This window comes from Lupinus angustifolius, chromosome LG04, assembly GCF_001865875.1.
Source record: "Lupinus angustifolius cultivar Tanjil chromosome LG04, LupAngTanjil_v1.0, whole genome shotgun sequence".
Lineage (NCBI taxonomy): Eukaryota > Viridiplantae > Streptophyta > Magnoliopsida > Fabales > Fabaceae > Lupinus > Lupinus angustifolius.
In genome coordinates this window covers 9,353,480-9,371,543 of record NC_032012.1, presented here as the reverse complement: position 1 = coordinate 9,371,543, position 18,064 = coordinate 9,353,480, and the positions used below count along the sequence as shown (strand labels likewise).

The following is an 18,064-nucleotide window of genomic DNA, read 5'->3' as shown; positions in this document are numbered from 1 at the left end:
ATGTTTAATGCAAAATCTAAAATGACAATCAAATATATATTCTCATGGCACACTTTATATTTGTTGAGTTTTATGTGTTGATCCATGTATAACTCAATGATTCTTCTACATATTGTTTGTGTGTGTTGCTAGTTCTTCCCATCTATCACTATCCATGTCAGTAACATTTTATGCTCTATTTAAAGACTCCAATAAGATACACTAAGATTAGTGAAATGCAACTATGCATGCATGGCACAGTAATTGAAGAAGAAATGACAAGCTGAAACAAACCTTGAGGGCCAAGGTACCATAAACTGTTGTATTAAACTAGAACAAAGATGAAAGTAGTACATTAGTAACAGAATATCAATAAAATATTCTACAACCACAACTCTTTGTGGCCAAGAACCAAAGAATAATTCTCAACAATTGGTGGTGAATTGTGGACAATCAAGTCCATGTTACACACATATCCACAAGAATCTTCCAACACATTCTGTCATTTCAGATGTGCTGGAGAAGACCACATACCAATAGATATCTTCATCACAAAGCACTCAGAAACCTTACAAAAAGTTCCACTATGGAAGAATAATGCTAGAGGTCAAAGAAGTTGCATACATTTATACACCAATTTATTAGAGGAAATGATAGAATAGGCAAACACAGTGGGTTACAGTTAATTATTTTGACCCTCTTGCTTGAAACTGAAGCTGAAACTAAAACAAGACAGCTCCAAATTCTATCATCTTTGTAAGAATTACATAGTATGATCCATCTGAAAAACAAAAGGACATGGTCTGTTTGGTTTTGAAAAATGAAACATTTTCTGTTTTCATTTTCAAATACCTTAAAAAACAAGTATATCACTTTGTTTTCATATTTATTGTACAAAGTTTTGAAAATGGGAAACAATGTGACAGACTTGTAAATAAAAATAGTAAAGTTTTCTTAAACCAAATAGAGTCTTACTAATCTCTATGAAACCAAAAAAAAAAACACAAAACAACACCCTCAGTTAAATAACTACTCTATAGAGTATAGACACTACCATGTGTTTACCTTTTCTTTCATTTTGTTTTCTCAGGGTTTGACATCATAATCATCATCCCAAGGAACATTTGGATCAGTTGATACCAATGAATCAATATCCTCCCAACTCCAATAGTTTGACATTCCCATGCTAGTACTTGTTGTAGGTATCTCCCATTGTTGTGTGTTAGTACCACTAGTAATAGGCATCATGCTATTGATGGTTGATTCCTCCATTGTTTTAAATTCTTCTCCATAGTTATAAACATTGGAGGAATGCAAAGATGTTGATACAGAACATGGGTTTGTGTCAAAAGAGCTTGAGGTAGTTGAGAAAGGAAAGATCATGCCTTGGTTTTGTGTAAGAGGCATAGTTGAACTCAGAAATATTCCATTACCTATACCAAAGTCTTTAACTTCTGATTCCCTTGTAGTTGGACAAATCAAAGATTGGTAAAGAGTGGAAGGCATGGTTTTGTGATCATGATCATGATCATGATCATGATCCACTTCAAGAGAAGGAACACTTGTTGTGATAATTGAAGTGGTGTTTGTAGCTGAAGTTGAGGTTGAGGTTGATTTTTTTTCTATCTTGTTCTTTCTGCCACCACCACCAACAGGAACATTTCTTAGAATTCCACCTTTAGTCCAGTGCCTCTTACAAGATCTACAGAAATGGCGCGGCTGAGACTTGTTATAGTTGTTGTAGTAACAAAACTTGGTGTTTGTTGAATCACATCTTGGGCATTTCACAAGCTCTAGTTGCTGATTTTGTTCATGTTGTTTCCTCATTGAATTATGAGGCTGTGGTAGTTCTAAGTTTTGTGCTTCCAACAAGGTTTGATTCCAATCAATTCCTCTATTAGAAACTTGCTTAGAACTCAAGCCCATAATATCTTAAATTCAAAGCACTAATAATAAATAAAAAACTATAGTTAATAGGATTAAAACTATAGGATCTTGTTCTATACAATTAGACAAGTTGGCAAATTGTTTAGTCTTTTGATCTAATAGGTGCTAGTAGCAGAAACAGTGTGAAGGTGCAAGGAAATTGATGAATGGAGTGGTTTGATTGAAGGAAATGTCTAAGAAGGTGAGGAAAAATAGTGAGCAAGTATTTTTCTCTAATTTGTCTATATCTAAGTACCTATTTATGACATTATCTATATGTAAAAGGATCAATAGTTATTATAACAAAAACATCAGAAGAAATGACTTTAACTTGTCTGTGGTGAAGGGTTTTTTTGTTTGTTTTGATTGCAACTATAGTGGATGCAATGCTATAAAATATATGCAGATTTTGGTAACAAGCTAAAGGTTCAATTTTCTTGCTCTCTATACAAGTATTATAGAAGTGGAAATATAGAGAGATACTTAACCTCTAAGGTGAAAATGGGTGGTTAGCACGTGGAGTGTTTTGGACCATTGATAGTGCTGTATGTTATGGCTGTAAAAGGAACTTAGGTAGATAAGATCGATAAGATCTGTTGTCTTGAAACATGTTTCAAAGTCAATCTCAAACTAATCACAATATGCCACAAAAAATTAAACATTCATGACTTTGTCTATTTTTACTTCATTGTGATTGATTTGAGACAGACTTTAGAACAGCAGATCTCGAGATTAAGATATGTATGATGCAATGCTATAATAATTTAAGTAGATTCAGACTTGGCCACCAATAGAAATGCAAAGTTGGCAAAAAAATGAATGCAAGTACACAACCGTCCATGGCCTAAAATTGTATCTTTAAAATTGATTGGTATTAGGAGAAAGGGAAGGGTGATAGTAACATAGGAAGCTATCTACTGTTTCATAATTATGTCAAGCTATCTACTGTTTCATAATTATGTCACTTATTATTAAAAAATATATCTGATTAATCCGGGATAAGAAATGAGATATATGATATCTGTTCGGGACATAAATGAAAATAGATGTAGTGGTGATTTATGGACCTATGTCATGTGATTATGTATGTGACAATGACTTAATCGTCAAACACATATGCACCACAACAACACTGAGTCAAATTAAGTTGAACTTTTGATTCAAATAATTTTAATAAAGTAAAATAAAGATATACACAAGGTGTAAAATAATGTATAAAGTACTATAGAATCATTATAGGCACATTCATTTTTCAATGTCTAGACACAAATTCTTGATAAAGAATAACCAAAGTATTTAAATTTTCACAGCATGACAGGAACATGCTCAATAATGTGATATATTTTCTTCATAAAGCTCCTCATTGAAGAACTGAAGATTGATGTAATTATCATTTTTAATGGTTAATATACAAGGTAATGAATCTTGGTCGGTTGGTTAGGTAAAACATCTTGTGTGATGAACTACTACAATACAATATGAAGAGAATAAAACAAATTAAGAATGCTTGTAGGACAAATATATATGAATGCGACAAAGAGAATTACTTAAATTATTTTGTTAATGTATACCCTTGGAATTTCTATGGTACCTAATAGATTTAATATTTAGAATGATTTGTTAAATATTTATTGAATGCTCACTTTATATGAAATATTTAAAATTAATCATTAAACTATATTGTGCATCGTATACTTAATAGTACACCTTGATTTTTTGTCCTAAACTTATTATAAGCACCCATCATTTTTGCCTACTATTAACAAAATTTCAATTGAGTCATTCACTTAATTGGAAAAAACGTATTTTTTATTTATATGAACCATGTCGTTTACCAATTTCATAAATAAGTCATTAATGTTAGTAATAGATTCTTACAAAATTAGAAACCAAATTCACAATTTACCATAAAAGAATACCACTAAAATTAAATTCTTCATTCAAATCATTCACCATTAATTTGTTAATCACTATTGACTCTAAAAAATAAATAATACAAATCAATAGTGGATGAGATGTTGACAGTGTAAAAAAATTTACACTGCACAAATTTTAAACTCTTTAATATTTTGGGTCTTATGTCAAAGTTGAGAACTGATTTTTAAGGGCAAAAGGGGCATAACATAAAGAACAACACGTAGGATTGAAATCCAGAAATACCCCTCACCGACGGTGGAACTTCAATGTTCAAAGAGGTCAAAATTGGAAATTCAGGACAAATGTTCTTCCGTACAGAAAAACGTGTCATATAAGATTCCTGAGAAAAACACTAACAGCAAAAACAGAACCTTAGATATGTTTTTTTTTTCCACAAACAATTCCTAAAAAATTGTAAAGGAAAAAACGATGCTTCTTTGTAACAAATGTTCTGACCCCACTCACACTTGATAATGTAGTAATTCCATGCACATTGTTTGGCAAAAATGGAATTTTGATTCTCCTTTTTCATACCCAATTTCCCATTCCATTTTTTTTCTTCCACTTTCAGATCTAAGAGCATAACCCCTCATTTGGGTTTGTTGGGGTAGCTCCAAAAGAGTCAAAGTTGAAGTCTTTGATCTCTTTAGAGAAGAAAGAAACCATTTTGAATTGAGGAGAAGAACAATGGGGTTGGTGGGTATGCAAGGAAATGATAATGAGAATGGGAATGGAGAAATATCTGAGATTCCATTGGGGACAAAAACAAAGTATATCAGGATGAACTCTGAACTAACTGAAACTGAAGAAGGGTTGCCAATTAACAATTCTGAAACCAGGAAATATGTTTTTGCTTGTGCTATCTTTGCCTCTCTCAATTCAGTTCTTCTCGGCTATGGTAGGTAATTATATTTCATCATCTTCACTTCATCTAATTGCAATGCCTTGTTTTCTTTGTGCATTTGATTTGCTTAAAATATCCCAAATTGGTGTGATTTTTTTGACCTTTTGTTGGACTTGATGCTTAATTGTATTATAATAATAATCACAATGATCAATACGAAATTCATGGCAGTTTGTTTAATATGCAACCATGGTTGCTTTGTGTTTAGGGCTGAAACTTGTCTAGGTTGCTAAAAAATTGAGATTAGCCTAAGAAGAATGCTTTAAAGGAAAAACATGTGAGGGAAAATGTGGAGAGAATTCTCAATTGTTGAGCTATTGGTGTGTCTATTTGCAAACCCCTAGATGGTAAATTGACAGAGCCCAACTCTTCTTCAGTACTGGACAGTCCAGTCTTGGATTATAAAGGAAAATAGGATTGGTAATTTATTTTATTAAAATCATGACTAGAGATGGCAAAACGGATAACACTTTTTGTCCATGCCCACAAATGCCCGCAATAATTTAAGCGGACGTGGACATGCCTGCATTAGCTTAACGGACAAAATTCAATGCTCTGTCCGATTTAAATCGGGCTTGCGGGTATTGTTGAATAATTAAAAAAATATGAAAATCCATATAATAAATAAAATAAAATTAAATAAAGTAGTTGAAGATAAAAAATTAACAAAAACTTTGATATTTTATATGAAGTTGAACAAATCACATTAGATATGGTAATGGAGAGAATCCAAATTCAAATCACACCTAAATTAACTAGTACCCTTAACTATTTTTTTTATGCCATTGGTAACTTATTTTTTATTCCTTAACTAGTACCCTTAGCAACATCATCACGGCCTATTATTTATGCTTATAATGTTGCAGACGTGGGTGTTATGAGTGGAGCAATTATATTCATTCAGGAGGATCTGAAAATCACAGAGGTTCAGCAAGAAGTACTTATTGGAATTTTGAGCATAATATCTCTCTTGGGTAGTTTAGCAGCTGGAAAAACATCTGATGCCATTGGCAGAAAATGGACAATTGGTTTGGCTGCCGTTATCTTCCAGACGGGTGGAGCTATCATGGCTCTTGCTCCATCCTTCAAAGTATTGATGATAGGAAGACTCTTGGCTGGGGTCGGTATCGGTTTTGGTGTCATGATTGCACCGGTTTATATCGCTGAAATATCTCCTGCGATTGCTAGGGGGTCTCTTACCTCTGTCCCTGAGATATTTATAAACTTTGGAATTCTTCTCGGCTACATATCGAACTATGCATTTTCAAAGCTTCCAGCACATATAAATTGGAGAATAATGCTTGGTGTAGGACTCATTCCTTCGGTTGTTATCGCTGTTGCACTGTTTGCCATACCTGAATCCCCGAGATGGCTTGTTGTGCAGAATAGGATTGAAGAAGCTAGGCTAGTGTTGATAAAGATAACTAACAGCGAAAAGGAGGCGGAAGAAAAGCTGCAAGAAATTCAGATAGCTGCTGGGTCATCAAATGCGGATAAGTATGAAACAAAAGCTGTTTGGCTAGAAATATTGCGTCCTTCTCCTCCAGTTCGAAGAATGCTTATAACCGGTTGTGGAATTCAATGTTTCCAACAGATCACAGGCATAGATACAACTGTATATTATAGCCCCCAAATTTTCAAGAATGCTGGGATCACTGGCAATTCTCAGCTTCTCGCTGCAACCGTCGCTGTTGGGTTTACCAAGACCCTCTTCATCCTCATAGCTATATTATTCATTGACAAATTGGGGAGAAAGCCTTTGCTTTACGCAAGCACTATCGGGATGACAGTGTGTTTATTCAGCCTGAGCCTCTCTCTAGCTTTTCTAAGTCATGCAAAAGCTGGTATCATATTAGCGATTATCGCAGTTTGTGGGAATGTAGCTTCCTTCTCAGTAGGACTTGGCCCTATATGCTGGGTCCTTTCATCTGAGATATTTCCTTTGAGACTTAGAGCTCAAGCATCTGCTCTTGGAGCAGTGGGAAGTAGGGTAAGTAGTGGTGTAATCTCCATGTCATTCCTCTCGGTCACTCGAGCAATCACCACAGCAGGAACATTCTTTATTTTTGGTCTCATTTCATGCTCCGCCGTTGCCTTTGTTCATTATTGTGTTCCAGAGACAAAAGGAAAGACTTTGGAAGATATTGAAGTACTCTTCCAAAACGAGGAAGAATTGCAACGAAGCGAGATTGAAATGGGAGATGTAGAACATTTGATGCAAAAGTCATGAGTTTGTGGCATGCAAAATCTTCAAACTAAATTCCTAAATGTTTTCAATTGAGTTATAGTGAGTTTGGTGATAGGAATTTTTGTTATTTTAGATATGCTTCTACTTCATAAATGATTTGTTCTGCATGCAGAGAGAGTCAATGAGTCACTATTGATATTTACTAACAAAACAAGGAGAAACTTCATTCCAGTGTTGTTCTGTTCAAGCCAGCAGCATTAATATAAGCTTAAACATTTCTTAATGTTCATATGTACTCTAATCATTTTCTTCAGTATGTTGACATGAATTTATTAGATAGCTTTGTTTCATGGAACTATGATAGGAATTTTGTTGTGTATTTTTCTGATCATGTGCTTGTATGTGTTTCTATTTACTGTGTATTTTTCTGATCATGTGCTTTTATGTGTTTGTGTATTTTGTTAAAGCCCAAAGTTAAGTGAGATATATATGACTAGAATTATAACATTAAAGGTAGAGTATTTTACGGAGTTAGTTTTTAGAGGGCGAGGAAAAGAAAAGAAGAGCTTGATAGCTGACTTACAAGTGTATTTTATGGTTTTAAAGTCTTTTACTTCTCTCTATTGTTTTCCAATAATCAACTTGCAAACGAATCTTGAAGTTTTGTTTGGGAATGTAATTTTGGAGGGGAAGAGAAGAAATGGCTTTAGAAAGTCTCTCTTTGTTTGGAAGTTGGATGAAGTAGAGAATGTTTTAAAGGGTTTCTCAAGCCCTCTAAAACGCTTCATATGTCTATTTTTATGTTTACTCTGTTTGTGTTTTTCTAGCGATAATATAACAGAATACTTTAATCTGAATATGATAGTGGAGAATCTGTTTAATATAACAAATAATGTTGAGAGACCACATATGATATAACGTAAACACAATGCTTATCCATTGAATGGGACAAATCTCTGCACATCATGTGTGCTTGTGCGCGTCATTTTCTCCTAGTTCAGTGTTTTAAACAAATACCAGTTCAAATACAACATAATTGCAAATTTGGAATTACTACTATCATTTTTGAAATTTGAAATCACCATAACAACAAAAGGGAAATCAGATATCCCGAAGTTTTTTACATTGTCAATGCATAGAATATTAAATAACTAGAAAAACCTTGATCTTTTTATTAAAATAGTCATGCTTGGGAGCCCCAATTAGCCCAATTAGCTTCACTTCCAACACGTGGCATCATTTGGTTTGTTGATTGAGAGTCAACATTGAAGTTAGCCCCACACATAACACCTTCACTATCAACTCTAGGCATTGCTTTCATCTTCCTTGTTGGATGCTCAAAGCTCATTAAACCATGCTCACTATGGAACATACACCCTGCAAAATTACCCTCTATTTTTAATTATACTCCACATCAATCTCCTTTAAGGTTTATGTTCTTATTATTGATCTTAAGTCTTAACAACCTTATGCTTATATTGTCATTGCATTTCTAAAAAATGAATGTTTCTATGTATCAATCAATGTCTAGTTAATTTACATACCAGTTGGGAATGATGCAAATGATTTAGCACAACTTCCTTTTATAAGTCCCATATCGTCAGAAATAGCTAATGAACCATCAGCAGCAATACCCCAGTATAGCTCAATCTGTCCATTAGAACCCTGCTCAAACACAAACATCGCAAACATGTTAGCAAAATGCGGGTATGACTGCATACATCTATCTTTTACACACCGCACTAAGTGAGAGCCTCGTGCATAAGTCCGAGAGAAAATAAGACTTACAGATGCAACAAAAACTGTTCCATCCTTGTGATCATATATGACAAATCCGAAAGTGCCTTCAAGTTCTTTGAGAACCTGATCAGCTGGGTAAGGACCCCTATCCCTAAGAGTCCTATAGGCTTCAATGATAAACATGGCCTCATTGGTTCCCTTTGATAGCCCATACTGTTTGATCAGCTTGTTAAGGTTGTTCAGACAACCTATGAAAACACAGTATATGTTTTCCACACCACTGAACAACCTGTGACACATTTTATGTAACATCATTAAAACCCAAACAACATGTTATACATATAATTGAATTCATAAATAGTTTATAAGCAATTTGGAGACATACCTATGATGAATGAAGGAGTTATTTGAAGGAGAATGAGCTAGTAAAGCATCATTTCCAAAAGACATGTAGAAAGCATTAGAGGGGTTGGAAGATATGAAATCCTGAAGAATTTCATGAGTCTGTTTAGAGTTATTTGATGAATTCAATGAAGCTGGACTCTTGAGTTCTTTGGGTGCATTCACCAACTTCTCCTTGAAAATTCCCAACATCTTTGAACAAGTTTATAGACTTTGTGTAAATATCAATTACCTGCAATGACAAGATGTAAAATTTCTAAGCCATTTTGAAGAATGAAACATGATGATGCAAATGAACAAATTGTAAAGAGAAAGAAATGAATGATACCACAATGAGAAATTAGAATAGAGAATGAGATTGAGTAATATGAAGAATGAGTGATTCATTGTTATATATTTATAGACGCAATTTGTGAAACGTGGCAATGTTATCCAAAGTCCAAAAGAGTAACTAAACAAAGTGGATATTTTTCTTTGGCAAGTAACAATGATATCCAGTCGGGTTAATTTATTTCGGGTTGTGTGATTATCTCTATTAACTTATATCACTTTTCCGAATTGAACTATTTATTTTTTGATATTTTTATGAATCGAGTTGATTTTTATTTAACTAGATCAATATCTTGTTGATAAAAATAAATAAATAAGTAAGATGTAAAGTATTATTATTATTTGTTTATGTAGGTAAGAGAAGGAAAGTGAATCTTATCCATAGATATATGTATGACGATGATCCGAGTCAGCCACCTCGATGATGCAGCCTTTGATTTTAAGGAGCACGTTATTATTGCAAATATTGTTTTTAGTTTTTACACCTCACCTATTCTCTCATACTACAACTAATTTTATTATCTTTTTTCTTAACTTTCCGTTCTGAGTGACTTTCACTGCAACACAATATATAATCAATTGTATTCATTTATATAATTATTATTATGTTTTCTAATATATTTTTTTTTCTGTCTTTTGATATAAATAATGTTTTCAAGTTAAGTTTATAAAACAGAAGATTATAAACTGTGTTATTTTAAAAAATTAACTCACTTTTAAAAAATAATTTTTAGAAGTTAAAAGTACTTTATACACAACAATTTTTAAGTGAACTATTTTCTTCAAAAATGCTTTTAATTTTTAATTAGAGATGATAAAATTATCTAAAACTAGAATTTCATTTAAATTCCTAAAAAAATACGTTCAAACAAATTCATCTATTAAGCTTAATGAATTTAAATGAAAATAATACAATTTATATTTAATAATGGGTGGATTCAAATATTTCTATTATATTAAACTCGTCCAAAAAATAAATACAAACATTGTCTATTGTTTTTTAATTTTCGTTACTATTTCAACTTTTTTAATTTTCGTTACTATACGCAGTGAATACTTATTGATGAAGTATCAAAGGATATCAATATCAAATACATGTGAAATTCAGATACGGATACATAGAGCTCCTCATTAAAGCATCAGTGTTTCATATTCTACCACAAATATATTAAGCACAACAACGAAAGCAGAGAGCATATAAATAATGAGCCAACACTACTACAAAATTTAGAACTTATAACAAGTTTTCTTATTATTATAAGAGAAAAATGTATCCACCAATAATGTATACATCATCCAAAGACTTTTCAAAAAAGTAATCTAGATAAACGATGGATGATAAAAGAAATGTTCAGGACATCAGTAAGTTATTCTCTGCCGTCACCGTCGGTTATGACATCCTCGAAGGATCCATTACTAGGAATCATAGGCAAGACATGCTCTTGATGAGGTACAATGACTTCAAGAAGGTAAGGGCCAGGGGTATCCAACATTTGCTGAATTGCTGCTCTAACTTCTTCCCTCTTTGTCACACGAGCTGCTGGTATTCCACAAGCATCTGCAAACTTCAACATATTTGGGAATATCTCTTCCTCATTTGATGGGTTTCCCAAATATGTATGAGCTCTATTAGCCTTGTAGAACCGGTCCTCCCACTGAACAACCATCCCCAAGTGTTGATTGTTCAGCAATAATATCTTGACAGGGAGATTCTCCACCCTTATAGTGGCCAGCTCCTGAACATTCATAATAAAACTTCCGTCCCCATCGATATCAACGACAATAGCGTCTGGGTTAGCCACAGCAGCGCCAACTGCAGCAGGCAGTCCAAAACCCATAGCACCAAGCCCACCGGATGTTAACCACTGCCTAGGTCTCTTGTATTTGTAAAATTGAGCAGCCCACATCTGATGCTGTCCAACACCAGTACTTACGATAGCATTTCCCTTCGTTAGCTCATCTAGAACCTGAATGGCATATTGTGGAGGAATATCTTCCTTAAATGTCTTAAAAGTCAATGGAAATTTGAGTTTCTGCTGATTCAGTTCTTCTCTCCAACCTCGAAAATCAACTTTATCTTTGATCCCCTTGTTGCTCTCCAATATCCTATTAATCCCTTTCAATGCCAACTTCAAATCAGCACAAATAGACACATGAGGCTGCTTGTTTTTGCCAATCTCAGCCGAATCAATGTCAATATGGACGATCTTAGCACGACTAGCAAAAGTCTCAAGCTTGCCCGTGACGCGGTCATCAAATCTTACCCCGAATGCAAGCAACAAATCACTTTTATCCACAGCATAATTGGCATACACAGTCCCATGCATTCCAAGCATTTGAAGCGACTTATCATCACCAACAGGGTATGATCCTAAACCCATCAAAGTACTAGCAACTGGTATCCCCGTAAGCTCAACAAATCGCCTCAATTCCTCACTTGAATTCAAACTACCACCACCCACATACAAAACCGGTTTCTTCGATTCCGAAATCAACCTCACGATCTGCTCCAAAAGTCTATCATCGGGTGTATTAGGCAACCTAGACACGTAACCAGGTAAACTAATTGGTTGATCCCAATTTGGAACCGCAAGTTGTTGCTGAATATCTTTAGGAACATCAATTAACACAGGACCAGGCCTTCCAGAACTTGCTAGAAAAAATGCCTCATTCACAACCCTAGGAATATCATCAACATCAAGAACAAGATAATTATGCTTCGTGATTGATCTTGTTACCTCAACAATCGGCGTTTCCTGGAAAGCGTCGGTGCCGATCATTCGCCGCGGGACTTGGCCGGTGATCGCAACCAGCGGGACGCTGTCAAGGAGCGCGTCGGCTAAGCCGCTGATGAGATTGGTGGCGCCGGGGCCGGATGTGGCGATGCAAACGCCGGTACGACCGGAGGAGCGCGCGTATCCCTCGGCGGCGAAGATTCCACCCTGCTCGTGGCGAGGGAGGATGTTACGAATGGCGGTGGAGCGTGTGAGGGCCTGGTGGATCTCCAAGCTCGCGCCGCCAGGGTAGGCGAAGACATCGGTGACGCCTTGGCGCTCTAGGGCTTCGACGAGGATGTCGCAGCCCTTGCGTGGCTCGTCGGGGGCAAATCGGGAAATGTAGGGTTCCGCGGTTGGGGTTGGGGTGGCGGTGGAGATGGCGCGTGGTGGTTGCGGGTTGGGGTTATTGGAGAGGGAAGTGGTTATTCGAAGAGAAACATGTCCCTGAGAGGGAATTGAGAAAAAGGGAAGGGTAAATCGGGGAATTTTGGTTGGTGGGGGTGCAGATAAATGGAGACAACATGTGGGTTCTGGAACAGTGGTAATCGCCATCTTTCAGATGAAACAAAAACAACACGTATGTTTTATATCTAATAACATCTTAATTCTTTTTTATCTATTATCTTATAAGTTACCATTCACTATTAATTTGTAATATTTTTATTTAAAAATTATTAATAGTTAACATATAAATAATAAATATGAATAAGTTAACAAAACACTTATACTACCAATAAAATAATAATGATATATATTTTTCCACAAATATCACTCTTATTCATATAGAGTCTTTTGTTATTTTTATGGGTCTCTCAACCTATTAGATACTTTTATATTTAATAATGATAAATAATTTCTATTTTCTCATGGAATATTTCTAAAAATAAAAATACTACACCAAATGATAAGGAAAATTTTTTTATATTAATAGATTATCATAAAAATGCATAAATGAATATGCACGTATTTACATTTTGCATTAACTTTGTATAAATCTTTATATTGTTAGTGCATTAATGTTACACTCAAACAATATATTTACTTTCCATTTTTAATTTGTCTAAAATGTTTCCCCTATTATTAATCATATTTAAAATAATGACATCTTTATAGTTGGTGTTCACCAACTCCAACATCAATCCATCCAAACTCATTTCACATTACATTTCTCATTTTATTCAAAATTTAACATTTTAAAATTTACATAAGTTGAAAAGCTAAACAATATTAACCAAGCTATAAATCTAGTAGGTAGGTTGAATAAAAAAAAAGTCAAATACTTTAAAATATAAAATAAAAATAAATTTTTTGATAATATATTTATCTTTTTAATTATAATAAAAATATACTTTTTGTTACTAAAAACAACAGGAGAAACATGCTTGTATCTTTGAGAGGTTTTAGTAGGTGAGATTTGAACCCAGTTTCGAGCCAAAGCTAGAATTTAGCACTTTAGACCACTCAACATCGTACATATGTCAAAAAGTTATTGAAGAAGTGTGAGACAAATTTACACATGTAGAAAAGGAAGAGAGAGATATGACAACAAATAGAAGGAAGAGAATGAGCCAAAACTGTAATTTAAAATATGATGTTTTAGGTAAAAAATCTATTTTATTTAGAAATTGAGAATAACCATAGGATCCCCCACCCATAGTAAATCTTTTTTTAAACAAATCTATAAATACCACCAACCCCTCCTTCCCTTTCCCGAACTTTTCTGCAACTTTGTGTTCTCATTTTATCGGATCAATTTGAAAGGAATCTCTCGTGTATGGCAGTTAGATTATTTTCATCGAATGAGGTTTCTGACCTTTGTCTTGGTAAGCCAGCCATCAGATCGATTTCCCTAAGCGACACCGTTTCCGACGCCATCTTCCTCCTGAAGAAGACACCTGAATCATACGTCAGCGTTTGGAATTGCCAGCACTCTCTGAATCACCATCATCATTGCGTTTGTGTTGGGAAGGTTTGCATGCTTCATATCATTTGCTTCATTTCAAAACCTCATAATGTGAAAACTCTTTCCCTTGCGCTTCAATCTCCTATCTCTCTTCTCCTTACGGAGACTGCTGCACTCGTTAGACACCTCCCACCTAATGCCAGGTTTCAATTACCTCTTTTTTATTTAATATTCCTTATTATGTGTGTCACTAACTTAAATCTTAGATTCTAGTAGATGTTTTACGCAATTGTTGTGAAACTCATGCATGACGTGAAACCGGCAGAGATTCAGTATTAGTTCAACTGGTTTAAATGCTTAAACCGTCCGGTTTGACTGGATGATTTCGTACATAATTAATAATTTATAAATATATAGTGATATAGATATAAAACTTTATATAATTAATAATTATGTATAATTACATTGAAATAATACCTCTTTATCTTTTTTTGGACCGTAGTAAAACAAAATGTTAGAACATTATCCCATTATTTTTTTTAAGTGAGCCGTCCGGTTTACTTCCCGGGTTAATCCGGCTTAACCGGGTTTAACATGGTCGGACCAGATTTTCTCCGGTTCAAAGCGGTCAAACCCTCATTCAGTTAAGACGGTAAACCAGAGCCGTTTTCAAGTCCGGTCAGCGATCAGACCGGTCGAATCGTCTAGTCCGGTCTGGTTCTAACAACATTGGTTTTACATATTTTCATTAAAGAAAAATTGTTTTGCTTTTAATCATATTAATATTAATTTGATTCATGAGAACGACTATTGTTAGAGGAATAGCTATGAACCAAAAAAATTAATTCTTTATTATAAGTTGATGATATGCTTAGTACAAAAAAATATTAAAATTAATTTTATGGGAAGAGATATCTATGAAGCATGATTCTCTATACTTATTTTATCATCTATGATTTGGGACAATAATTTGGTGGGGTGGGTATGAGTATTCCATTTATTTATGGATAATTGTGATAGCAACTCCTATTAAGTATCCTACAAATATTTTTTCTCATACAATTTTACTATCAATGTTCTTCTTTCCTGGATTCTAAATGATTATACATGGCACTGCTTTTTTAACATACTCAAAATACTGATTTTGTTTCTTAATTCAATTGATAAAGGAGCAAAAAGACAAGAAAAAATTGAAAAAATAATTAATATATTCTTAATTTTTAAATAATAAAAAATAAAAAATGCTGGTCAATAATTTTTTTACTTATTTTAAATATAAATCCTATTATAATAATAATTTTTATTGTTTAGATTCCTAATTCAAAATCATAATACTCTTTTAGAAATGATTTTTAAATGATTTACTTCTTTACATATAAAAATATGAATTAAATTTCATTTAAAAGTATTATGATTATTGGTTAGGAAATGGAAAAAAAAACAGTGAAAATGAATTTAAAATCATGTTCATTTCTCTAATCCAATGAATTAAACAGTGTAGGAATTTATATATTTTAGCTTTACTAATAGGTCTTTTTATTAATAATTAAAAATTAGCGTGGCTTTGATTATTTGGATTTTAGAAAATTGATACATTAATTATTAGCCATACTTAAAAATCCCTCTCAACATTTTAAAGTCATATCCACTAGATTATTTAATGATATTATTATGACCGTATATTATTTCTTTTACTTATTAAAAAAAGAAAATTGTGGTCATAACACAATTTATCGAATAAAAAATAAGAAGTAAAATAGTGGTTGGGAACCACTATTTCAAATAAATAAAACCGTGGTTGTTACTTGTTAGTCACTATTTTAGTAAAGAAAAAGACAACGGTGTCAAATTTGAGTTCCTCCTAAAAACTTGAAGCTCAATTTTTTGTGTAATAAAATACTTTTAAATAAAAGCCGGCTTCTCCATTAATAAAGAAATAAATAATTCAATAAACAAATGATAATACAAACTTTTAATATCATATTTATCTTTTAATTATAATAAAATTATATTTTTGCTATTAAAAATAAATGAGAAATATGTACATTTCTTCATTGATGAAGATGATCATTGTTATAAACTTATATACTTTTTTAAATAAATGTTCACTTTTTGTGTAGTAAAATAGTTGTTTATTTATTTTGAAAATATAGAGCTCAAGGAGTTTTCAGTATCACAAACAACAAAAAGGATGACCTATCCTAGAATTTCTCTGCCCCGAACTAATTAAACTTCAAGAAATAATATTAAAATATTAATTTTTGTTTTTATAATTTTTCTTTTTAGATAAACAGAGTTTTCTTAGTGGCTTGAGACACCAAATGAGACATGAATAAAGATATGTGATATCTAAATATTTGAATATGAATAGAAATCTTATATACCATTTCTTCTGTGTCATTATATCTATTACCATCCTAATATGAAGGATTGTTTTTTCCACCCTGACCCTCAATACCTCATGTTGGTTAAGTTGATGTTATGTTTTCATTAGCGCGAGATAATATATGAGGTAAGATATCTCTTAAGCTATGTTGTGTTTTGCATGTGTGAATTTAATTTGAAAACATTGGTTTATTTACAGTTTCTTGGAGGCTATAGATTCTATGTATGAAGGGGTGCAGAATTTAGTGATACCAATAGAAGAGCAGAACAACTCAAACACAAGGAAAAGGGGTGGTGAAAAGTCACCGTTTTTGGACTCAAACAAGGACTATAAAACCAAATACAACTACTGCTGGTTAACACAAGAGGATGTAATCCGTTACCTTCTTAACTCAATTGGGTTGTTTTCTCCAGCACCAGCAACTCCAATCAACACATTGAATGTTATTGACACTGAAAACCTGTTAGCTATAAACTATGATGACCCTGCATCCTCTGCATTGGAGCTCCTTAGTGTGGCTCTAACTAATGGAAGTTCTGTTGCTGTTGTTGACTCACAAGGTAAGTTTGTTGGTGAAATCTCACCACTTGTGCTGAATTCTTCTGATGAAAGCATTATTCCGCCGATAGCTACACTTTCTGCTGGTGATCTTATGGCTTATATTGATGCTGGTGGGCCACCTGAGGACTTGGTTCAGCTGGTGAAGGAGAGGTTGGAAGAGCATAACTTAGGTGCTGCTTTGGAAATGTTTGTTGGAGATGAAACAGGACTATCTTCTTGGTCTTCGTATTCTTCGAGTTCTTCAGATGAAGAGTTTTGCTCAGGGAAGAATTGGAAGCAGCTTGGAGGGAACTCAGCTAAGGTTGGGAGAAGGTCAGAGGCCATTGTTTGCTATCCATGGAGTTCATTATTGGCTGTTATGATTCAGGCACTGGCACACAGGGTTGGTTATGTTTGGGTCTTGGAAGAGGATGGAACATTGACTGGGATTGTTACCTTTCAAGGTATCTTGAAAGTTTTCAGAGAACACCTCAAAACTATGTCCTAACAAGATATGATAATGAAAACAAAGACATCAAGATAATTAATAAGCCATCCATCCTTTTAAACAATCAAACATTAAGGCAACAACATGTGGTACCTCAAATTTGTACTTTGTTCATAAACTTTCCTTTTTCTCTTCATCTGCATGCTTGTGTTTAGTATTGCTACTTTACTTGAACTCATTAGACAATGAAGTTGAGATTCACACATGGATGTGATTTTTCTCTTTGGAATGATATGGGTATGAAAATTATTCGGAAACCAAAACTATAGTAACTATTACAGGTGGCAACAGTTTTTCTGACTCAATCTTCTATACCACTCCATGTTTCTCATTGGTCCACAAAATAAAACATGAATTAAGTATATATTAACTTTACATTTTCTGACTAATGACAAATAAGATGTACATAAAGTAGTACAATATTTGAAATAGAATATATGCTCACGGTGTTCTAAGTGCTAAATTGGGAGTAGTGAATGTGAATGGCATAAACATATGCTTGGTGGGATATTGAGCTCATTTCAAACGTCAAATTTAAATGGCAGTGAAAACTAGACATGATAT

At 33.7% G+C, this 18,064-nt stretch overlaps 5 protein-coding genes across 6 annotated transcripts; 2 read left to right on the top strand and 3 right to left on the bottom strand.

Moving 5' to 3' along the window:
- Nucleotides 585-2,432, bottom strand: LOC109345618 (dof zinc finger protein DOF3.2-like). The gene is made up of 2 exons (XM_019584716.1): nucleotides 1,045-2,432; nucleotides 585-760 (listed from the first exon to the last, which is right to left on the bottom strand). Exon 1 carries the CDS (start codon nucleotides 1,903-1,905, stop codon nucleotides 1,066-1,068), a length of 840 nt encoding a protein of 279 aa, XP_019440261.1. The 5' UTR covers nucleotides 1,906-2,432; the 3' UTR covers nucleotides 585-760; nucleotides 1,045-1,065.
- LOC109345616 (probable polyol transporter 4) lies at nucleotides 4,177-6,981 on the top strand. Its single transcript, XM_019584714.1, has 2 exons — nucleotides 4,177-4,720; nucleotides 5,593-6,981. Exons 1-2 carry the CDS (start codon nucleotides 4,510-4,512, stop codon nucleotides 6,954-6,956), a joined length of 1,575 nt encoding a protein of 524 aa, XP_019440259.1. The 5' UTR covers nucleotides 4,177-4,509; the 3' UTR covers nucleotides 6,957-6,981.
- Nucleotides 8,039-9,495, bottom strand: LOC109345619 (stem-specific protein TSJT1-like). Of its 2 annotated transcripts, XM_019584717.1 has the most exons (5): nucleotides 9,385-9,495; nucleotides 9,040-9,288; nucleotides 8,703-8,943; nucleotides 8,459-8,579; nucleotides 8,039-8,291 (listed from the first exon to the last, which is right to left on the bottom strand). In XM_019584717.1, the coding sequence occupies exons 2-5, from the start codon at nucleotides 9,246-9,248 to the stop codon at nucleotides 8,098-8,100; spliced, it is 765 nt and encodes a 254-aa protein (XP_019440262.1). In that variant the 5' UTR covers nucleotides 9,249-9,288; nucleotides 9,385-9,495; the 3' UTR covers nucleotides 8,039-8,097. The 2 variants fall into 2 exon arrangements, with proteins under 2 accessions (XP_019440262.1, XP_019440263.1); XM_019584718.1 differs by lacking the exon at nucleotides 9,385-9,495 and having other exon boundaries at nucleotides 9,040-9,340.
- LOC109345615 (acetolactate synthase 3, chloroplastic-like) lies at nucleotides 10,680-12,730 on the bottom strand. The gene has a single exon (XM_019584713.1). The coding sequence runs from the start codon at nucleotides 12,713-12,715 to the stop codon at nucleotides 10,754-10,756; it is 1,962 nt and encodes a 653-aa protein (XP_019440258.1). The 5' UTR covers nucleotides 12,716-12,730; the 3' UTR covers nucleotides 10,680-10,753.
- LOC109345617 (CBS domain-containing protein CBSX5-like) lies at nucleotides 13,871-17,748 on the top strand. The gene is made up of 2 exons (XM_019584715.1): nucleotides 13,871-14,269; nucleotides 16,651-17,748. Exons 1-2 carry the CDS (start codon nucleotides 13,938-13,940, stop codon nucleotides 17,498-17,500), a joined length of 1,182 nt encoding a protein of 393 aa, XP_019440260.1. The 5' UTR covers nucleotides 13,871-13,937; the 3' UTR covers nucleotides 17,501-17,748.